Source organism: Pollachius pollachius (assembly GCF_949987615.1).
Source record: "Pollachius pollachius genome assembly, chromosome: 5".
In the NCBI taxonomy this organism is placed as follows: Eukaryota; Metazoa; Chordata; class Actinopteri; order Gadiformes; family Gadidae; genus Pollachius; species Pollachius pollachius.
In genome coordinates, this window is record NC_136938.1 from 23,299,471 (window position 1) to 23,323,161 (window position 23,691).

At 45.0% G+C, this 23,691-nt stretch overlaps 3 protein-coding genes across 4 annotated transcripts in view; 2 read left to right on the top strand and 1 right to left on the bottom strand.

The window, feature by feature from the left end:
• adamtsl3 (ADAMTS-like 3) overlaps positions 1-17,784 on the top strand; it is a gene marked incomplete at its 5' end in the record, with an annotated part of 79,601 nt that extends 61,817 nt beyond the window's left edge. The window contains 8 exons of the mRNA XM_079737009.1: positions 2,075-2,257; positions 5,151-5,255; positions 5,917-6,192; positions 9,065-9,248; positions 12,443-12,644; positions 15,275-15,378; positions 15,850-16,070; positions 16,538-17,784. Of these exons, the coding sequence (XP_079593135.1) occupies positions 2,075-2,257; positions 5,151-5,255; positions 5,917-6,192; positions 9,065-9,248; positions 12,443-12,644; positions 15,275-15,378; positions 15,850-16,070; positions 16,538-16,662 (1,400 nt within the window). The 3' untranslated portion in view covers positions 16,663-17,784. The remainder of the gene's footprint in view (positions 1-2,074; positions 2,258-5,150; positions 5,256-5,916; positions 6,193-9,064; positions 9,249-12,442; positions 12,645-15,274; positions 15,379-15,849; positions 16,071-16,537) is intronic.
• Positions 17,785-18,088: 304 nt separating this feature from the next.
• Positions 18,089-21,801, bottom strand: saxo2 (stabilizer of axonemal microtubules 2; the record flags this gene model as incomplete). Its single annotated transcript, XM_079736245.1, has 8 exons — positions 18,089-18,257; positions 18,521-18,642; positions 18,744-18,863; positions 19,262-19,498; positions 19,974-20,338; positions 20,579-20,787; positions 21,156-21,341; positions 21,767-21,801. 8 exons carry the CDS (start codon positions 21,799-21,801, stop codon positions 18,089-18,091), a joined length of 1,443 nt encoding a protein of 480 aa, XP_079592371.1.
• A 152-nt stretch (positions 21,802-21,953) lies between these two features.
• Positions 21,954-23,691, top strand: part of efl1 (elongation factor like GTPase 1) — a 69,456-nt gene continuing 67,718 nt past the window's right edge. For both annotated transcript variants that reach the window (XM_079736241.1, XM_079736242.1), the window contains exons 1-5: positions 21,954-21,969; positions 22,398-22,498; positions 22,612-22,679; positions 22,852-22,936; positions 23,185-23,318. In XM_079736241.1, coding sequence (XP_079592367.1) covers positions 22,408-22,498; positions 22,612-22,679; positions 22,852-22,936; positions 23,185-23,318 — 378 coding nt within the window. In that variant the 5' untranslated portion in view covers positions 21,954-21,969; positions 22,398-22,407. The remainder of the gene's footprint in view (positions 21,970-22,397; positions 22,499-22,611; positions 22,680-22,851; positions 22,937-23,184; positions 23,319-23,691) is intronic.

Sequence of the window (23,691 nt, forward strand, 5' to 3'; positions counted from 1 at the left end):
CGTTGTCTGCGTTTTTTGGGGCCGAAACAGCATGTTGAATTGGGGACGGAGGGCGAAATGGTGAAAGAAATCACTCGGATTGGCTCTTCAGCTAAGCTGAATCAATGGACGACAAGAGAAACAGAAGTGAGCAAAAAAGCAAATTGAGTTACTGTGGCATGCAATAAAAGTCTCATCTCATCTGATAATTTTCACAGGTTCTTGATTGGAAGTGGTTATGTTACAAAACCTTCTGAGAGAGTTTGGTGTGAAATGGTGGGAAAATGCTGCATTTTTTCATGTTTGTATATAGCCGCAGTCCGAAGTCTTCTGGTGTATCTGACAGACTAATGCCACCTGCTAGCAGGAGAGTTATTTCCTCTTACGCAGGCGCACAACGTACGTGCTAGTTGGCCATTAGCTGTAGTCTTTGGGATGTGTTTGAATGCAACTTTTTTGCCGAGATAAAGGCAACGCGATGCGATATGAGACGATGCCAGACGACGTGACACGACACGAAGTGAGGCGGCGCAACAGTGTGCCTTCGTCATGGCTAGCTCTCTGTCGTCAGTTTGGTGTGTCAGGGCCAGGGTACGGATAATTGCCGGAAAAGCACAATTATTACCCAGCATGCCTATGCTAGGGAAAATAAAAAATAAAACACGCAAAATGAATTCAGTAAAATTATTTTAAACGAGTGCCCAGCTCCATTCAGTGAGAGTAATTTGGAAATGGAACAACTGGTACAAACCAATATAATCACCAACGACTATTTGGTTACAGGGTTCTGCTCTGTGAACAACAACACAGCCACAAGCCCAACAATTTCTACATTTAGTTTTAAATTAAAACAGTCGGCCCCTATTGAAATTAAGTCAGGAGGTAAAACAAGGTGGACACTTAATTAGCTTCAATCGCAAATCATTAATCGCATTAAATGTAGACGGACACATTGGGGAGAAAAAACAAACTAAGCTGGTTGCCAAAGAGACTACCATTGGGGTGCCCTGAGTGTGTGTGTGAGTGTGTCTTTGGGGTGTGTGTGTGTGTGTGTGTGTGTGTGTGTGTGTGTGTGTGTGTGTGTGTGTGTGTGTATGTGTGGCTGGGCGGGTGTGTGTAATACCTGTCTGTCTGTGGCCTAGGGTGAGTGCACGTGGTTGTGGACGCTACGTGCACGTGGCCGCGGATGCTACGTGCACGTGGACGTTACGTGCATGTGGCTGTCGACTGTACCTGCACATGGCCTTGGACACTACGTGTACGTGACCGTGAACGCTACGTGCATGCGGACGCTATGTGCACGTGGGCTTCGATGCAACGTGCACGTGGGACCACGTGACTGTGATTGAATATGACAGTTTAAATGATGGAACCGCCCCGGCTGTGTAAACTCTCTCAGAGCCCCTCGCTGGGCTTCTTGGACATGCCGCGATTACATGACCAGGCAAGACAATAAAGCCGGCCAGGGATGGCCGCCAGCCTCTTCGTCTCCTCTGGGTTTCCACGAGGGTCAGGGTTTTATGTTATTTCGCTACATAACTGGGTGCCAAGTCGTGTCCGTTGGCCAGGGATGTGGCCTGCTGCTGGCATCCCCCGCTCCTGACACAGGGCTAGCAGATACGTAGCGCGAGTCAAGGTTTCCATGCGGCCAAGGCCGTTTACGAGCTACAATATCTGTTCCTGCGCTCTCGGAAATGTAGGGCCAAATTGAGTTATGTGTATCGATTTGTTGCCCCGCGTTTATTTTCCCACCTTTTGGCTGTAGGTGATTTCGTTTTTTTTTTACTTCCAGATGCTTGCTCGTAATGCGATGTCTTTTCTGTGTTCCCTCCCCGTTCTGAGGGCACTGATTCTATCTTAACCATCTCATTCCCTCGTCTCCCTCTCTATACCTCTCTCCCTGTTTTACCATCTCTCTATATTTCCTGTGCCCTGTCTTGTCTCTCTCTCTCTCTCTCTCTCTCTCTCTCTCTCTCTCTCTCTCTCTCTCTCTCTCTCTCTCTCTCTCTCTCTCTCTCTCTCTCTCGAGTCCCATGGTATCTCTTCCTATTTCAACCTCTCTCTCCCTGGTTGTGGTTCTCGTTCGTCCCGTTAGGTGTACCACAACCTGCCGTCTCCTGGCACTTCAAGGGCGGGCGGCTGAGTGCCGGGGCGCTCCCGCTGCCATCAGGAGCTCTGTGGCTGAGGAACGTCACGGCTCAGCACCAAGGCATCTACTACTGCACCGCCAGCAACCCCATAGGGAGGTCTACCGCATCCACCACGCTCAGCCTGCAGGGTGAGTTCAGGGGACCCCACGACAACATTAACAACAACAACAACAACAACAATAGCAACAACCCCAGACACTTAAAAATACACACAAACATATACAACAGAACTTGAGAGAAGCCCACAAGTCAGGGATTCCGGGTTGAGGCTTATTGGTGTGTTGTGGGGGTGTGGAGGGTTTGAATCCCGGCCGAAAAGTTCTGGGCTCGATTCCCACATATCCCCTCGGAGCCTACCTGTGAACTTCCTTTTGGAATTCACTGTATGTCCATTTGGATATAATACATCTGCTAGATGTGTACTATGAATACTTTATAGGATTCCATAACCTGCTAGCGGTTTTTGAGGGAGACCCCGATTGGAAATGGGAATGGAAATATGTGGGAGACAGAATAGCATCAGTCACCACGTCTCGCTCTCTTCCTCTCTGACCCTAATCCCTCGCTCAACGCCTGTCGCAACTCGAGGCAGGGATGTGCCCGGGTGGATTGTGGAGGGCTGGCTATGACTTGGACACACAGATTATGAAAAAGGATCATACAGAGTTAGCATAGAAGCTCATTCCCCCATGAGTATTATTTATGTTCCTTCTAGTATTCGTGTATTGAGTATTAACTCCTTACCTGAGAGAGGAGGAACTTGTGTCCCCAATAACTGAACAGTACAATACAGTTGTTGCTGTATTCTGTTTTGAACAGCAAGCAAAGCATTTCACGCAAACTGCGGGGGGGGGGGGTGTACATTTATACCCAGCTGGATGGAAAGCAAGTAAAACAAAACAGTTTCATGCTAATTAATGAGGCAATGATACTTTTTTATAACAATTTAGAAAGAATAAGAAAACAAGTGCTCCCTCACAGATGCATTTCTTCATTATTTGTATTGCATAACTTATAGATAGCATTAAATATGCCTACCCAGAAGCTATTTTCAGTCTTTATACAGAGCGCATTAAATGTTACGACTCGACCTCAATCATCAAGGGTCCAGTATGTTTCTATACTCTGTATAAAATGAGAAAGTAGTAAGGAGGATTGAATCCATGCCCAAAGGTTCTAGGTTTGAACCCCAATGTCAAACCAGAGGCATCAGTGTACCTGCCCAAGTTATGAAATATCTCAGAACCTCGCGTTGGAAAAAGTGCCTCAAAGACGAATGGTGAACGGAACAAAAAACAACCCCTGCCTTCAGAGAGTCAAGTTTACGTGAGGAAAAATGCTCGCCTAATTTCACAGAAAGGAAGGACAGAGAGGCACTGGAGAGTGTCTTGCTGCAATGAAAAAGGAGAACCATGAATGCCTCATCAGCTGGATAAGGACCAGGTGCTGATGCTCACAGCATTGCGTTCAGAAGACCTTGGCATCACTCCTCGGCCCGTTATATAACGATATCATTAAAAACCTGTCAATGCCAGTGACCACCACCTCCGGCCACAGACCATCTCTGCTGTCCGTGTGCCAGGATGGCATCACTTATACACCCGGACAATTACCGCCCTCGGGGACAAGGACTTTGAAATGCGAAATCATCAGCTAAACGGAGTGTGACTGTTGGGCTGGGGGGGGTGGGGGTGTGAAGGCTGCCGTTCACTCGCATCGTTGATCATCGCTACCAGTTTGGTAGTGGAGGGGGATTTTTACTTACAGCTCATAATTAAGCCGATCAAGCTTAGCCATTACAGCCGTAAGCTCCTTCTCCCACGGTCCCTGATCAACACCGCAGCCCTGAAATCAGTCCTGGAAGTGCGGTTCACATCGTCAGCTAAATAATCACACTAAGTATCTGCAGGCCGGTGGAGAAGCAGATTGCCTTCGCTGCCTCTTTCAGTTAACAGGCTCTTGAAAATTCCTCTGAAAAAATTAATTAAGAATTAGGTTGTTATTTCATTTCCAGCCAACCGACCAGTGTGTCTGAGGGAGTGCAGCGGTAACCAATGGGGGGTAAACAGAGTCGGTGGGGAGTAAGGACAAGGAGGTGCTGAAGGAGGAGTAGAAAGCCAGGGCAAAATTAACATTGTTACATGTTTTTCGCAAAACAAGATGAGGGACATAACTGGATTCCCTGTTATGTTGGGTGTCTTTTTTTTCATCCATCAGCCAAACAACCATTTCGTCCTCTTACAGTATAATATTAATTTGTGTGTATTGCAGTTTATGTAGTCAAAGGAAGCTCTGTTAACTAATCAGATAAGGACACATACAAGTGAGGCTTATGGGGTCATTGAAATCTTTTTTTCCACATTGGATCATGGTCCTACTGAGGGTTTTTTACACTTGATCCCAGCAGAGCCCTCTCCCAGCAGCTGGCTCCAGGAAGGAGGATATGAGGGGCGTCCAGCTCTCGGCCGGAGTGACCGGATCGCTTGGCCTCCGTGTGCTGGGAGGGATTTCCCCTGGCACCGACTAATTGCTCTCCAGTTGCATGTCTGCGTGCGCTTCGCTAATTTGAACGAGGCAAACAAATCGAATTGACATTTGGCGCGCGCTGCAACAAACAATCAAGACTTGTTTGGAAAATTCTAATTGTTCACAGAGCCAATCGTTGTCATGGTGTAGGCCTACCACCTGCTGTCGTCGTTAGAAGCCGAAACGCCTGTGCACACGCTGACTTTCCTCCACAATAACACACATTGTACTGTTCCCTCCACCTCCCCCCCCCTCCCCGTTCTCAGCTGTTTTTTGTCAGCTTCTTTTAAATGCGTAATGCATTTTAACAAATAAAGAGGAACTGCAGCTGTCAACCTTACACTCTAATGAAGAGCAGGCCATAGAACACAGACAAACAGGGGCATTGGATCTAGCGGTTGACCATGTACTGACCCTGTGTGTGTGTGTGTGTGTTTGTGTGTTTGTGTGCGTGTGTCTGTGTTTGTGTGTGTGTGTGTGTGTGTGTGTGTGCAGGTCGTCAGGGGTCTAACCCCCAGGAGCTGTACAGGAGGAGGGTCCTGATGGCCTCACACAGTGGCACCAGCGTGGTCATCAGACCTGGAGACGTCCTCCGCATTGGTACACACACACACACACACACACACACGAATACACACTGACAGACACACACAAAAACGCACACATTGTGTTTGTGTTTTTATTATTAATATTGGTTAACTTATACAATGTACATGACATTTATATGATCTATTAGACTGGGTAGCCCCGCCCATTCTGCCGACGAATTGAGTTCGCCCTGCACAAGGGTCTGGAGAAGAGCCATACATTTCTTTCTGCTTCCGATATGTTTTTGCGGGAGCTAATCACCAAGCAGGCTTTTCCCCCTTGGCGCGCTGTTGGCTGGTTTAACACAACGACGACAGGGAAGCGACGACACGCAGCCAATCACGCACAGAGTCAGTTGAGCTAGGCCCGTTGATCACGCCTCTTGTGCTGGAGAAAATGACAGCAGCTTCCCGAATCGTAGATTGAGCTTGGTCTCGGGAAGCATGCTGTCAATAGATCATTAGTCTGGCAATAGTCAGACTAATGATCTATTGTATTTTTCCAATCACACTTTGAGGCCCCTGGCATGCCATTACCCTTTAGAATATTAGTGCACTCGTTTACATACAAACATAGTTTTGTGTGTCGCTGCCCCTCGCCTGCAGCAAAACCAGTAGGGTAACCAGTACCCACCAGCACTGACCCACGGCTATCCCCGGTTACATCTCCCCAGGGTGTCCCGTGGCGGTGGACCACAAGATGCCCGTCCACTGGGACTACCAGAACCAGACCCTGCTGGAGTCGGCCGAGACGGCCCCGGCGCTGGGCTCCTACCCCGTCCCCCAGGCCTCGTCCCTGGGCCAGCCCCTGCACTACCGAAGGCTGATGAGGAGCCGCGTGCTGGAGGTCAACACCCTGCAGGGCCCCTTCTCCGGCCGCTACCGGTGCCGCACGCTCATCAACAGCACCCGGCACGTGCTCTCCGCCTGGGTATACGTGCGCAGCGAGGGTATGTGCTGTTTCACCGATGGTTGAGGGCCGTGGCTGCACAGGGGCAACGCGCTGCTCGCTGATGGGGAGACGTGGAGACATTGAGATGTCACGCTACGCAACATTTGGTTTTACTGGTTTAGCCCCCCCCCCCCTCTGTCATTGGTCCATCGAGCTGCCAGTTCCGCCCTTCGACTTTTGTCAAGGCCAATCCGCACAAACACAACTCAGGTGCCATCTGATTGGCCTAAACAAATTGTTGGGGTCTTCCTCCAGGCTCTCTTGTACAACAAAGTATCACAACGGAGTGTGTAAAGTGTAAAACTTTCCCTAATATGATACTTCATTAATTATCCCAAATCGTAATCGGTCATCATAATTTCAGTAATCCCTATTCATGTCATATCCTCAGTTTCAAGATTTTTTCAAAAAGGTTAATGCAACTGCAGTAAAGTAGCAACAGAAGGCAGAGACACTTTAGGGATGCACTGATCACATGGGATCTATTTTGAAGTGAATCACAGTGAGAGGAGCACATGGTCTTCATTCAGGTGACCAGGGTGTGTGCCTGTCTGTGAGTGTGAAGTCTCACAGCTCACAGTTACTTTTGATCACATCATTATGTTTAAATGAGGTAATTAAGTAGACTTTCTTATCCAAAGAGATTTATAGATAAGGAAAACGATCAAAGCATACATTTCAACATTGGAGTTCCTGCTAAAATATACTGTATGGTATGACCAAGTATCTTTAGGTCAATATGATCAATATTATAAAATTTGTGTTTGAGGTAATCAATTGGAGTTAACTTACAAACTAAGTAAGATAGGTAGGGAATAAGCACACAAATCAGTTGATGACATGTTCCTGGAGGAGATGGGTCCTCAAAGGTACAGGGCTCTTACTGTGCAGAATCAACCTCTCTTTCATTTTATGTTCCACTGGGGACCTCACTTGACCCAACTCCTCTTGTGCCTTATTGGCTGAGACACAGGACTTCTAACTCTTGCTACAGTTTTGATTGGCCCCTGCGCCACACTGGTAGCCATCACCTTGTTCCAATTAGCAATGTGTACCTCTCTTCAAGCTTCCCGAAAGTGTGTCTGTCGCACCTCATAAAGTCTGCTCTTACTTCTGAGAGGGTCTGAGGGCCCCAAACGACAGTCACCTCATGGCCAATATCAACGCTGATTAAACAGAGGACGGCTGTGGCTTTCCAAATGTCTCTCTTTCAGAAGGAAGGCACTTGGCATTGCTAAAATATATAAAGGAGAAGAAGAAGAAACAGCCACAGAGGCCTATGATCTATGCTGAAGCCAGCAGGAACGCTGCGGAGCTGGAGCTTGGCTGTGAACTTTAATGCTCTTTCTGCATCTGGCGATGCCAAGACTGTCGGTCATAGCTCAGGGTCTCAGTCCAACGAGGAGTTAGGAAAACCTCTCTGGAAGCTCTGGTGGAGCCAACTGCAGCCCCGCCTGGCCTCTGAAGGACAGGGCTGAGAGAGGGAGGGAGGGAGGGAGGGAAGGAGGGAAGGCAGGAGAGAGTGAGAGGTTGAAGTGGAGGAGAGCACTGCCAGAACACAGGATACGGTATGAATGTGTGGATGAAGCATAAGGGATACAGACAGGGGGACAGAGAAGTGCAAAGGTAAAAGGGCAAAGGCTGTTCACTTTCCTAAGTCCAACAAACTGGCAGCATATAGACGTTCTGGCTTTCATTGTCCTCAAATCCCCATTCTAGCAATGAATTGTTATATATTCTCATCGTACTTCGTTAACATCAGCTGTGATTCTTTATAGTTTAAAATATATTTGGATACCATATATTTTGATGTATGATATTACTAAAATATGATACATGAAACATTTCACTATTATCTCAAACTCTCATTCTGACAAGTGAGTTTGGCAAGAGAAGTTTTGGCGAATATTTGATCTGTTAGGATAAACTGAAGACAGAGGGAGAAATCCTTCCTGAGACTGATAGGACTTAACTGCGGTCAGAGGTTGTTTCATGCATGCCACATTTACTTTGTCAGCTCTCTTGGCTTCCAGAGAACTAATGACACCTCTCCATGTTAGAATATATAAATATCCCCCCACCCGATCATTTATCTTAATTTGTAGGATGAAAATGTACGTCAATATATGAATAACATCCATGTAGATAGCCCTAACCCTGTCTCAACTCATGTGTGACACTGAATAAATGCTTGGTCCAGCAGTCCTCCAATGCTGTACTTCTGCACTTCTAGGAGGAGACGGCACAGAGCATGGCCCGATACGATAAACTGAAACGGCTGAAGTTTCACAGTGTTTCTGTTCTGTTCGAGAGCTTTTCTACAGAAAATAAACTAATTCTCACGGGTGAATGAAGCTTTAAGAAGGCGCTTTAGTGTTTCTGCATTGGCCAGTCTGCACGGTGTTGATTTAAAACCTTTGGAAGAAACAAAGTTTATTTACCAGTGCTGCACTCGCTGATAATAGTCAATTAGGCGCTTACAGAGCACCGCTTCCAGCAACTTGATCAAAACAAATATGAAGTGAAAGAAAATAAAACGCCCTGTTAACCCTGGGTTGAGCTGGTCTGCTATCAGACTCTCCATTATTCAGCGAGTCACTTCGAGAGGAAAGTAAGAAGTTTAAATGTAAGAAGCTAAAAGGCTAAGATGTTATTCTTCTGCATGGAGATCGGATACATTTCTATGCGGATGCATGTTACTACAATGGTACTACAATATGTGCTACAAGTCCAAAACAGCCCATCAACCATCAAACTGTGCCATTTTCAACATGCCCACCAAAGAGTGTCATTCAATCATCGGGTCCATAATCCAGGCCGAGTGAGAGTAACGTTGGTCTCTTTGTGTGTTTGCGGCTGGATCAACATAGAGTTTGTGTGGCACCTGGGAGACTGGACGGTGTGCAGCGCGTCCTGCGGTGACCGAGGGAGGCGCGTTCGACGGGCACGCTGCGTCAGCCCCGGTGGCCGGGAGGTCAGCCCAGCCATGTGTCATCACCTGCCCAGACCCGTGGCCCCGCCAGTGGGCTGCAACATCCAGGACTGCCCCCCGAGGTTAGTTCAACAATGCTACGTGGTGTCTGCTGCCCTCACACGGGAACACATGTATCACACGCACACAGACAGACACAAACGCACACCACCGTTCGCACACAAAGACCCAACTGAAAAAACACACAGAAACACAGCCTTCAGGCATACACACACGTAGATGTGCTAAAATAAACCACCTACCCTAACAGCCTTATCTCTGCTTATTGAAACACAATATGGGGCAGAATACAAATGGACTCAGCAATCAGAAACAATTCCTGCCACTGCAGGGGTTTTGATCCGTTTCCATCCGTGCACCACGATCCCTCTCCCATCCATATCAGTCCTCTGGCACCTGTGGCTCTCATTTGGCCTATCCATCACAAGTGTGCACATCTATTATCCCTCAGTCCACCTGTAGAAACAAGAAGGGACTGGGTGGCCCACACTCTATTGGAGGGACAAGGCCCTGCACGTTTAAAGAAGAAAAGCTGGAATATGCCTTATCCCAATTATAAGGATTTATATATGTATGTGTGGAGGGCAATAACAGGTATTTCAGAATCTGCAGCAGTAAGATTACTCTTCTTAATGAGAGAAAACATGAAAGCTTCAGCTACTACCTTGGTAGTTCACTATTTTCTTTAGACTTCACCTAACAATAGGTTAATATTAAAAGCCATTCTTATTTCATGCTTAAACATTCTCATTCACGCTTAACAAGGTGAATGGTGTGCAAAGAGGATTTCATTCAATTTAAATATTGTAAATTTAAGCACGAGGGCACATTTGTCCGTAACAATTTTCGATCTATTAATATTCATGGGAATTGTGCCTTCAAAACTGGATACTATAATATTACGATTTATTATTGCTGAGTAAGAGGCTACTAATAGTAAGACACTAATTGTAAAATTTCAATTTAATTATCACCCATGCCTAATTTACAGAACCCTTTCCATTTGTACACCTTGTGAACTGAAGCTGTAAACGAAAATTCATTATTGCTGTAGCTTTATCCCAGGCAGTTGTTAGTCTAAAAGGAGTAATAATAGCGACGTAGCTCAGCTCAGACAGACTGACAACTCTGCAGAATAGGCGAATCAAAGTCAATTAAATTAATCTGAGTTGTATTAACATAGCCCATGTCAATCGCCTCGCTGAACCTGTCCACTTTTGCTTTTCTTTAATTACACATTTTATTTTTTTATTTTTTTCCTGGTTTTAATTGGACTATATTAATCACAAGGCCCCCATGTTCGCGCAAAGCGACTTACTTTAATATGATCCATTAAAGCGTCCATTCAGAAAAATGTTAACATTATCTGGGCACCGGCTCTGATGCATCGCTCAACATTCTTGTACAATCCCAGCCTGTGTTTCCCGGCGCTTGTGATCCATCCACGGCACGGCACAAGGAGAGACAGACGTTAGACAGAGACAAACCGATGGGCTGACACTCAGATGCAATCGCTGCTGGGTGATGGATGGGGATAGGCCTCGATACGGGCAGATCAGCTCCAGATAGCGGGGCTTTTTCACACGGTTGCCAAAACCTTTCTTATTATTCACTCATGTCCGCACATCTAGAGAGGCACACAATGCACATGGACTGACTCATGCACAAACACACACACACACAGACACAGATGAACAGATGCACACACACACAAACCGATGCATACCCACAGATCACAGATCGACACATGCACACAGACTGACGCACAGACACACACACAGGCTCACAGACGCTTTTCGCAGGTATTGTTCTAATCAGATAATTCAGCATTGGGCCGACACAGGGCTGTCAGGAACAGGTGTTGTATATAACTCGCCCTGGATTCCCTCACTTACAAAACTGTTTTAGCAGATGGGTGACGAAATGTAGTCATTTTTCTAGAACTCAGCAGTAAATACTTTCTGAACAGCATGGATTGTGTATGACTTGGACAGATGGCTTTTTGTCGGCCCCTGAGAAGTAACTGTGAAGAAGAACGATAAGGATGGTTGGCTTATCCGTGAGAGAACCTGGTCTCACTGTGGAGAACCGTGCTGCAGTGCTGAGAACTTATAGATGTCAAATCATCATGCCTGTTGTTCAAACAGGTGTTCAAACTCTTTACATGAGTGAACTGTTTTACCTGCAGAATTGTCTAGTGTTTGGGGTGTTTAACTCTCAGAAGGTTCTGGGATACAACCCCGATGTTTGCTGTCCACCTGTTTGGGCAGGAAGCCTACCAGCTAAACTAAAGGGTTATGTTATGTGATCAGATTCCTGCTAACCGGCACACTAGTGTCAGTGGCTATATACAGTATACAGGCTATCCATGGATAGTTGTATCAAATCAAAGCCTACCAGTGTTTTCAATTCTGGTTTATCAACAAGCCAACAGCAGTATCATCACCTTGTTATCACAAGCATATAGACATTGACGACACAGGTTATCTAAAGCTTATGGCTATTCCAATAATACATCATACTAAGTCTTTAGCGATAGTCCACTAGTCAGTAGTACATCTGAATTTTGGATGTCTCTCAAACAATTTGGTGCAGTACAGGCAAACCGAAACGTATGCAGGGAAAACACCGTGAACAGTTCCAGATGATCATTTGTCAGTCGTCTGAAGGGCTTTGAAGCACTGTTTAAGGCTCCTCTTCAAAGCTCCACATCTATTCATTTTCATTATCTCTGCTGCTGCGAGATGTGCCCGGTTGTTACGTCATCCAAATTGGTATGTTTTAATCTCCTGAGTATCCCTGTGCTTTTGAGAATATGTGTCTTTGACATCCTTACACGTGATGATAAAAAATGCTGATTTACAGCTAAAAATGGGGCTGTTTGCTTAGGGCTATAACAGCTAGGAATTTATGAGTTGTTTATCCCCGGCATGAATTTAGAATTTTTCCTTGCGAGCTTGATTGTATCTTTCAGGTCTCTTCTCTTGACTTTTCTCGTCGTGTTGGAGTGCTGCTGTGAAGTGGTGCTCAAAACGGAACGGAGCTGTCAAAACAAAAGATTGAAGTACTATTTGATTTCTGGTGATTTCTGTTTTGTTTTTTTAATCGATTTTAGCTTTTATTGTTTTGTCGAAACGACGTCCAAGCACCGAGAACTCAAAAGCCCGCAATCGCTCTAAAGATTGTCCCTTTATCGTCTCTGGAAAAGTAAAGGCCTGGTTCCCCTTCAAAGGCTGTACTCCCCTGTCCTTCACAGCTGGGCGGTGTCCGTGTGGTCCAAGTGCTCTGTGACCTGCGGGGCGGGCTGGCGCAGGAGGCAGGTGTCCTGCAAGCGTCTGCAGGCCAGCGGGGGGGCCAGTACGCTGCCGGCGGCGGCCTGCGACGGGGCGGAGCCACCTGACAGACAGCCGTGCTCCTCCAATGGCTGTCCCAACTGGGTCAGCAGCTCCTGGGGGAAGGTAACTGGATAGAAGATATACTTTGTGTGGGAATTCAAATCTAGTAGCTGTCATCTTGCATGTTCAGACTAACATTAACTTAATATCCACTTATAGCTGACAAAACTGAACAATGGAATCATGTTTTTCCTTTGCGTAAGTGATGATGACCGTTGACCGACGCTGCTTTGATTTCATTGGTTGATTCGTACCATTTTATAGTTTGATCGCATCAGCCTAGCAGCAAAGTGTTGATTTATATCAACTTGGGTGCAATTCCATAACATTGCCCATCATATCAGCTGCTTGCGAGAAGAGCTTCTCTTGCTTACGCCGATTAAAGACCTATCTGAGGAATAGAAGCAGAGCTTTTCAATTATGTAACCTATTAGCCCGGCATCATCGAATCTCGTTTTTCTCTAGTCTTATTATTTGTTATTGTTTGTTGCGTCAAAATGTATAAGCACCTCCTCTAAACAATACAGCCCCCCGTAGCTCCCTCGATCATAATTATTTGGCGCCGTTACTGGTCCAGATGTAAATCCACCATGATTTTTGTTCAACTCAACTCCTCCTGTGGTGTAGAGACGTTCTTGAATTGGGCAGTTGGCTATCAATTGACATCCATTATATCCCAAACGAGTGGTTCACAGCTCCCATAGCTCTGTGATTATTCACATTGGTGTGCAAACACAGCTTATGCTGCGTTTCAAATCAGTCAAAAAACACTACTTCGTCCACTTACCCTTACGACATTTGAAAATGTTGCTTTGCATTGAGAATTCAGATTTGTCACACTCTCTAAAGCGTAGCCACTATCTTCAAACATAATTCCAACCGTATAACTCAGTCCCTAGGTCCTGAAATCTTGAAACTTGTGGCTTTGTTCATTTTTGGGCACTAGAGGAGAAGAAAGCTACCTAGCCAGGTCTGTAATCACTTACCTTGTTTGGTAAAACAAACAAAGACAAAGCTATTGTAGTAACGTAACAATCTGTGTTTGGAACAATAGGTATGAGCTTGCCTCCCATACCTCCCGATTGTTCAAAGCTCACAAGTTTCTGTGTGCTCAGGGAATCTCTTGAAATCAAATCTCTTTCAGATTTTTATATTGCAAGGACAGCCCTGCAATATATTCCTCGCAGAAATTCCTCTACAATTGAACGTCTGAGTTCGGATTTGTGAGTGAATGGTCATTTAAAAATAAGTTTGTGATTCAGTCTGAAGTCTGAATCACCGTGAAGACGGAATACACTTACAAATACTGGTGTGTGCCTTTTTATTATCCAACGACAGCATCTCATCTAGTTTTATCTCTGGCTGCAATAGACAAGGTTCACACCTTGATTAATGCTGTTAACACATGCTTTCTTTAATCAACACTCACAATAATTGGTGGCTCAGTACAGAGTTGCCAACGGTTTTGCTTCTGGGCATATACAACAAGCAAGCATATACCTACCGATCTGGCTCTGTCCTGCAGGGAGTGACTACCTAGCGAGAGAATGTAATTTGCTAGTAGCAAAAGTGAGTTGATCTTGTGTGCTACTTTAATCAAATAAGGTTATGTACAATTAATCTTGTTTAGTCATCCCCATCTTCATATCAGTGTGTGTGTGCGAGTGGGTGTTTGAGAACATGCAAATGATTATCAGTGTGAAATTATTTATCCTTTAATTTTCTTCGTAACGATTACATTATGTTAATGGAGTCAGTGCAAGCACTCTCTAGAGGAGTAACACGCTGCCAGGTAACGTAATAACATGCAGATTGAGGACTAAGAGTTTACAGGTGATAAATAATCACCACCATATTGTCAACCATTTTGTTTTGCTCGTGGCTTTTTTAATTCAAAACAGCACAGGATGTGTTGGTGATAACTCAGTCATGAACCACATTCACAACATTAAAAACAACGATTTCCAACATTATTTACACATCCCCATTCCCCCATTGTAGACCACTGGATAACTGAAGGATCTTTGTTTCTGCACAAAAAAAAAACATGACTGATCCTTAAATGACTAATTCTGGGTGTTTTAACTTCTGTATCTTATATTAACAAGGGGTTTGAAATGGTTTGGGTCTTCGATGTAAACATAATGTGACCTGCTGTCACAAATATAAATAAACTCTGACATCAAGGCAACTGTCAGCTAGCAGCCCTAAGAATAAAAGTCTTAATCTAGTCGAAGCCTTTACAGAGCTGCAGTCTTCTCAGTTTCTATTCCACCCCACCGTCAATCTGAAGTCTCTGACAACAGACAAATTACCGCAGTAAAACCTGCAGTTTTTCTTGGGTCTTTGAATGGAAGAATATAATTGATATGCTAAAGCATATGAAGGCTTATGAGTATATATCGTTATTTCTCTATTATTAAGGAAGCATATTTATTATCGTGTGTATGACATTACTAGACTAATGGTCAACTCTGAAATGGATCCCCCTTACACCTCTTTCCTCCTGCCCTTGCTCCACGACGCACAAGTCTGCATTTTTCAATATTATGAAGAAACCCGAACCCTGCCTTTCCAGTCTCTCTGTCTGTCATCCTCCAGCTGTAAAAGATAAATCGGCCCGATTTCTCCAATGGAGCGCGATGACCCAGTTCTTTCTCTCTTAAGTGGTGTTGGTCTGGCTTCTGTTCCAGTGTGCTGGGAGGTGTTTGGGTCCGACCACCACCATGCAAAAGAGATCTGTCATCTGCCAACACTCCAACGGCTCCTCGCACCAAGACTGTGACCTGCATAACAGGTAGATCACCATCGCCCCCACCCCCCCATCATCTCCCCTGCTCCCAGTGCAGGGGCTGTCTGCTTCCAGTACCAGTACATCTGACCGGACTCGATTTCCGATGGTTGGTGTGTAAAGTGTGGTGAAGCGATAGACTGCAGTCCCGTTCACGCCATGTCTGGTAGTAGTAGTGAGCAGGGTCCCCTATAGTGTTCTCTCTATTACAGTGATTTTGATGGGGATTATCGTGGAGGGGGGGGGAATGGTCTAGTGGTTTGGGTGTCTGACTTCCCGCCAAAAAAAAATTTCATTAAAAAACAGATACCTGCTCATTAATGAAATGTAGGTAAAAATATAGTAAATTGCATCGGATGAAGTATTCTTTTTGTATTTCGGTACAATAGTATTATAGTACTTTTATAATAGTACTCTGATGACTACTATGATCACTACGACCATTGCACTTCATCATTATCATCCTCATGGTTCCAGGCCTGCGTCCGCGCGCAACTGTTCGTCCGAGCTGTGCGACGTGCAGTGGCGCGCGGGCCCGTGGCGGGCGTGCACGGTGGCCTGTGGCGGCGGCTTCCAGTCCCGCAGGGTGGACTGTGTGCACCGGAGTGCCACCGGCAGAACCCTGCCCGAGCACCACTGCTCCTGGCTGCCCCGGCCCTCCACCTGGCAGCACTGTAGCACCGCCTCCACCTGTGGGAGTGAGTCTCTGCCCGCGCGCGCGCGCGTGTGTGTGTGTGTGTGTGTGCGCGCCTGTCTGTCTGTCTGTCTGTCTGTCTGTCTGTCTGTCTGTCTGTCTGTCTGTCTGTCTGTCTGTCTGTCTGTCTGTCTGTCTGTGTGTCTGTCTGTCTGTCTGTGTGTCTGTGTGTCTGTGTGTCTGTGTGTGTGTCTGTGTGTGTGTGTGTGTGTGTGCATGAGTAGTATTCTTTGACCTAAAACAATCATGTTATTTTTCCGTAATTTGTCCGTAAAGGGTTAGTTATTTGTCCTTCGGTCTAATTTCAGTCTGGTTCAATTTAATCTGTCTCAGTGTCATATAGAATAGACAATTCATGTTCTCGGCACGTTTATTTTCAAGAAGTGCGTTTTTGAATTATCATGTTGAAATTGTTATTAGCCTACAAATCAATTCATCTCTCACAAAACCTCTTTTCCTTTAACCATGCAGGTGAATGTAAAGACACCACGCAGTACTGCAGTGAGGTGAAGAGACTTAACCTTTGCTTCGTGGAAATGTACAAGCAGAGATGTTGCCAATCGTGTCTACAACCACGTGACGCTGGCGCCGCCTAGTGGTGACAGGCTATAACAACAACGCCCACATCACACGGGACTTTGTCGCAGAAAGTAACCGAAAGACTGAGATTGGTGGGAGGAGGATGAAATGCGAGCGGCTGCTTTCGATCCCTGCACATGTATGAACTGCACACTCGAGTTTATTCATTTTCTATAAGGGAATTTTCAACCCAATAAATGGCTAAATTGGACTGAACCTGGCTATGAATAAACCAAGAGCGGTTTGAAATGATAAAGTGTTCACTGTGTGGATAAGGACATTTGGAACTCAACTTATTCCCACTCAGAACTACAACCTTCCCTGAACCACCTAGATAAGGCAAAACACAAAAACCCAACAGTACATATCTTTGGGCTTTGATATGCGTTAAAACAGAATAGATTGTTCCTGTGTTGTTTTTAATTTATGGTTATGTTATTCAACTGACTGTTCAAGTGTGAGCGTCTACATAAGTAGACATTCTGCTTATCAAACAACAGTGGACATCAAAATAGATGCTACTGTACAGCAGAGCTCAAAAGGGAAACTGTTGCCCAGGCATGTTACTTGTTTCCAATAATCAGCTGTAACACCACTTAGCTCCATTGAAGCTCCCCAGTACCAAACTGAGTCTTTGTGCAACAGCTGCTGTGCAGATACATTCCGCTCGCCAGTGTGAGAAAAAGTTTGTAAAGTTTGAGATGAACTCATTTGACCCTTGTCTTCAATATATCCTACCGATGTGCTGCATTGTAAAATATGTCCTGTATATACTGTGTTTTAAAAGTGCAATATTGTACATTGAGTGTTTGTCTTTTCTGTGCATCTGTTTTTTTCTTTATACATGACATGATCTCTTTTTTTTGTCTTTCGACTCCTCGTTCTGAGACTTACCGAAGCACTTGAATGAGATGTTTCCGCTGGGTTTTTAATTTGCATGTTGTCAAGTGCAATCTCCAGTTATTTTGTAAGATACTGTATATTACAATATGACACGCTGAAGAAAAAAATACTAAACACATACCGTACTCATTATCAGTGTTTCTCCTTGGCTACTGATAACTATATATAGCATATTTTGGACTATTTGCTTTCACGTGTTTTGTGATAATGCAATTTGATTGAAGGAAAACTGAAAGTATTAAATCAGAAAATAAAGTGCTCAAAAACAATTATAAGAGAATAAAAAGTTGTTTGGTTTCTAAACACATTCTGTGCCCACTTGTTTTTGTCGCTTTCCATGTCCAACTATCAAGCTGATCTATCGATCCATTTATCCTAGCTCATGGCACCAGACTTATTACCGCTGGACTGCATGATGCATTATTGCGTTATTATAATTTTTATAAAATAAAGAATATCAATTCAATATCTTAAATTATCAACACTTGTGCCCAATCACGACCATCTCAGATGTGTTTAAGTGCTAGCTTTGGCTCTTTATTACCCCACCGCCACTGCACTTTGCATGGGGGCCAGTGCGTTGTCGGGGGGTAGCTGGAGGCTGTTGTCCTTGGGAGACATTTTGCTGAAGTACTTGTGGCCCCTGTCATCGCTGTCCTCAAACATGTAGCCTGGAGGAAGCTCGAAGCTGGCCGGGCACACGGTGATCCTACAGCGAGGACAAGAAACGGCATGGTTCACACACAGTCTGTCGCCTGGTAACACCGGGCGTACAAGCAGGGCCTGGCTGTGGGGTTTTGACACACTTTCTTTTAGTCTGACTTATTCTGAATCTTTTGTTTTTCGGGATATACCTGAGATCATGTGGTTGCATGATGGCTGACCTAACTGTCAAATCTGTGGTCGCAACTATTTTCTGCAAAACCTGTTCAACACCCTTGAGGGTTTCTAGAAAAAAAGGTTAGGAAGTACCTCTTGGGGGTGAACTCGGCGCGATACATTGTAGAGTCCTCCATCGGAGCGTTGCTTCTTGGAGGCTGATTGGGCGGCTTGAAGTTCTTATTGGGGGTCAGCTCATGGGCCGTGAAATGGGCCTTGAGGGAACAGGATCAAACAGCGTTGTTTACTTGACAAAAGTTCACCAGGTTGACTGCTCAAAGGGGACAAAGCTAGGAATAGAAATAAGTGTAAATGCCCTGAAGGTGGTGAGATCCTCGATTTTCCCCCGGGATTTGTACATTTCATCATTTCGGACGATGGGCTGCCGGGTGTGGACCCCCCAGGAAGGGAAGTCCTCCCGCATCGTGGTGCGATTCTGCAGTTAAGGAGCAGACCAACATTATTTTTCATGCAGTTTCTTCGAATCAAGAGTCTTTATTCTAACTGGCTGTGACATCACATTCTGTTTAGCGAGAGATCAACTGGGAAGAGGTCCGATTACTGCAGGGTGCAGCTCAAAACTTCAAGAGAAGCAGCCACCCTGTTAGACATGTTTTATTGTCCCCCTGGTAGAGGGATTTGGAAAGTAAATAACATTCAAACACACAGACACACACACTCTATGCTGACAAATCATTCGAGCTATAAACGTGGAGTTGTGGGAGTTTTGGATATCTGTCCAGCATCAACCATTCAGCCACATTGTGCCTATGTTCAATTGACCAAGCCCTGTGCTAACGAAGGTATAAGACCCATTCAACTGCTGCTTCCTACCTCTAAGGGAGCGGAAGACATTTTGGCTGTGGGCTGGGCCTTTGCAAAGATGAAAGGCTGGATCTGGTGCTTCACGTAGTTATCAGCCATGGTGGTGCTCATATCCATGTGCTCAGTAGGGCCCACATACACCTCCTTCTTGTGGAACTGGGGCAGGGAGATGGGCCACGATTTAAACTGCTCCTTATTCTCCGTGCTTGCCTGGATGGGAAGGCTAGACGCCGCCATGCAGGAGTACTGAAGAATGAAACAAGATGAAAAGAAACTAAAATTAGCCATAGAAAACCAATGCTTGTCCCAGGTCAGATAGTCATGTCAAAGTCCCTCCTCCGCTCTGCACTTCTAAACCACATTGCCAAGAAAAAGGACGAGTGTTTGTTTTGCCACTGGTCAACCCACATGTCTGATAACAATGTTGTGTAGCTCCTCAGAGAGTTGTAGCTTAGACACCACCTAATACCAGATTCTATTGTTTCTACCCAACATACCTAAGCTTCACCATCTAGCCTTAATATCTAGGCGTAACCACTTCAAATATTACACCTGTATCCATCCACAACCTAGCACCTCTTGTACTCATACTACTTCTTGTATGAGTATACTACACTACTACTGCAGACATTGTTATCACCAAGTACACTTCCGCTCCCTTTCCCTCCAGAGATCCATCTCTGGAGCAACCACAGTCAGATGTCATTTGGCGCCGCCGTACCTCGTTGGTCTTGGGCTTGCAGCTCGCGGGAACCCCCCCGGCCAGACCCTGGAAGTCATGGCGGTTGGTGGTGAGGCTCTCCAGGGGCTGACCGCTGGGCTTGTACGTCTCCGGGGGGCGCTGCCAGCGGGGCTCCAGCACGTGGGAGACGAACGCGTGCCGGTTTGAGGTGAAACTCTCCATGGGGATGCTGGTGCTCTGCACCGCATTGGGGGGCTTGAAGCTCGCTCGCTGGGCCATGGCCCCCCCATGGATGAAGTCATCCTGGAAGGTGGTGGGACCGCCGAACTTGCAGGTGGGAGGTCGGTAACTATATTTGGGCTTGATTAACGGCTGCCTGTGGATCTCCCACTGTTTGAAGTCGTCTGAAGAGAGGTTATAGGTTTAATTGATTCGGTTTGAATCAGTTGTCTGACAACTTTGAAGCTTTAACTGCTTTTCAGAAAACAGATGACACAGCAGAAGTCAAGGATAGACCGAATGAAAGCAAACCTGTATATTGAATACTGCTTATAGTTATACCATTCCAATTTAACAGTGAAAAACGCAATTCCTTTTTCAATTTCAGGGCATTCACTCTGACAAGGGAAAAATAAAGAACACACCTTTGTAGCTCGGGATGGTCACCATCTTATGTTTGTCCATGCTGTGAGTCATGTCTTTGGGCCTGACGGCGAAAGAGGGCTGTGAGAACTCGTAGGGGTTGAAGTCCTTGTTGTAGGTGGTTCCAAGGTCAATCTTCTCTGGGTTAGGCCTGTACTCAGCGGGCTGGCGGCCCTGTCGACGCGTGACCTCATGGGCAATGAAGTCTGTCCTTTGTTTTAACAGAGAGACAGAGAGAACAGTGAGGACTCACACAAACATGGCTTCCTGTTGAAAGAATGTATCCAGTGGAATATTAATGAAGTTTGATTCAAGCCCCTGGCATTAAAGTTAGTTTACTTAAAGTCTTGTTATCTTAATTGTCTTTGGTCAATATTTATATTTGATGCAATGAAGGCGAGAGAGAGAGAGAGAGAGAGAGAGAGAGAGAGAGAGAGAGAGAGAGAGAGAGAGAGAGAGAGAGAGCCCTTGACTGGTTGAAAGGAAGCAGGAGAATATATTACAGGTGAACTCAGGTCTCAGGTTTCACAATCTCAGGCCAAGGCCAGGGCTTCGACTAATACCTGACCTAACACTTACTTGAACGTCGTAGTGCCGTCCATTCTCTTCTTATCGTTGTTTATCTCGGGCTTGGGTTTCATGCTGTTGGGAGGGTTGTACAGACCCGTGTACACCGGGAACCGCTCCGAGTACTCTGTCAGATCACATGTTGTTGTGTTCCCTTTGCCGTAGAGAGATGTGGGCTTGTGTGGGCAACGGTGACGTCTACAGGGGAGCATAGAAAAGTCAATTAAGCCATTATGCCTATGGGATTATATTTGACTGGCAAGAGAATGGTTGTCATGTAACGTTAAGTAGGAGGGTATCTACTCTGGGCAGGTTGAGGCCAAATTCAATTATACATATTTTTCTATATTTAAAATTATTTCTTACTAAATCCTAATAAAAGTCCCCTCAGGTTAACTTGGCTTTGGGGAGTTTACGTTTGAATGGCAACAATTATTAACACACCAGTGTAATAAAGCTCTTCTAGATATTATTTAAGGCCTTGTTGTGGTGACTAAATCATGATGCTTCAACAGGGAAGGCTTACCTTCAGAAAGTGACAGTGACCTTTTAACTACATGGGAGTGTGCCATCACAGTCAACTACAGAGTATATATGTATGTATATATAATAGAAGTACATACCCACAGTTACAGAGCTCACAAACACACTTCTTCATTTTCCCCAACAGCCCGTGAACTTGCGCTCAACAATTCCGTTGCCTTGGAGGCAGCTCGTGTCCTAGCAACCGGCTAGCGTCCTGATCCCGACGTAACGTCATGACGCATCAGGCAAGGGGCGTGGTTTGAGGGACGAGCACTGTGTACTGAACTTCCGGGGAAGCAACGTGAGTAGAAACTTGTCCACATGTTTGCCAATAAAATGTGTTTATTCTGATGACATGAGAGAGTTTGTCTATACATTTTGTTTCGGTACTTGAAAACGTATATGTGGAAATACGTTATGGTTGGTACAGTAGCATGTTATTCATGAATAGGTGCTCTTTAGCGAGCTAAGCTAGTGTTATCTGTAGCCTCTGCGTAGGTTACCTGTCAAAATGTAGACACAAGGCAACTGTCTGTTGTATTATTATTATTATTATTATTATTATTATTATGAACGTATTTAGTATCGGAATACACGTTGTTTGAATTAAGTAAACCGTAGACTTTGCTGAAGTGTTCTATTCAGCATATTGCAAGTCAAAAAACAGGTACATTTACACTATCCAAGTAATGACATTATTGTTTTTGACATGATAAATGATCTGTTTAGGTATGTAATCATGGGCCATAAAGGCCTCGACAAGATCATTGCTCTACAGAAAAATCCTGCTAACATCAGAAACCTCTGTATTCTGGCACATGTTGACCATGGTGAGTATACTGTCTAATGTGTGACTATAGGAATGGAGAGTTGTAACGTTATTTTGTAGTGAATGTTATGTAACTGTCACCTTAATAATACAAGACGTGTTGAATATCTACAGGTAAAACCACCCTAGCTGATTGCTTGGTGGCCAGCAACGGCATTATATCAAGTCGCCTTGCTGGGAAGGTATGTTCTAAATGGCACTTATTGTTAGAATTTGTTAAATAGCAAACTCATTATAACCCCCCCAAAAAAACATGTTCCTCTCCTGCTACTTTTGTCTCTGTCTGGCTCAATTTTCATAACCCAACATATCTGTGCATTTCTATTGCTCCTAAAGTTGTTTTTGTGTATACAGTTGAGGTACCTAGACAGCAGGGAAGATGAACAGCTCAGAGGAATAACCATGAAATCCAGTGCCATATCTCTGCACTATGCGTTCGGTGAGTATGCACCATGGTATGCCTGTGACTAATGTTATTGGTAGATGACTTTAGATAAATGTTATATGCACATTCAAACCACTAAGGAATTATAAAGTAATGATGAAATAAAACTAAACTACTATCTACCGTAAAAAGATTGTCTCATCTTTGTGAACTTTTTAAAGATCCAACTTGTAAATATTGGTAGCTTAGAATTTGAAACATATTTCCCATTATCTGTTGTTGTGTGTGCATGCTCTCACTAGGCGAGAAGGAGTACTTGCTGAACCTAATCGACTCACCCGGACATGTGGACTTCTCCTCGGAAGTGTCCACTGCCGTGCGTCTCTGCGATGGAGCCATCGTCATCGTGGATGCAGTGGAGGGAGTCTGTCCACAGGTAGGTGTTTCTGCTGTGGACCGTCATGGGCCGTCAAACACCAAACAGTTCACAGATTACCTTTACCTACTTAGTTATTATGGAATGGAGCCAGGTCAGTTTAAAGTTTATGAAGGATATGCATGCTCACACTGATAAACTTTGACAGGTAAACAATAGGGCTGCTCTCTAATAGTCGACTAACCATTAGTCAATTTGAAGAGGCTTGGTTAACCCTCCCGGACACCGCTATCACGAATAACCGCACCGCCGGATGGAGCTCCAATCATCCACACGCACAGGACACAAACGCTGTTTGTGTCCATGTTTTATTCAATTTATTTGTTTTGTCAACTGTCAAGTTCCAATGCAATTGCTTGTTTATAAGTAAAGT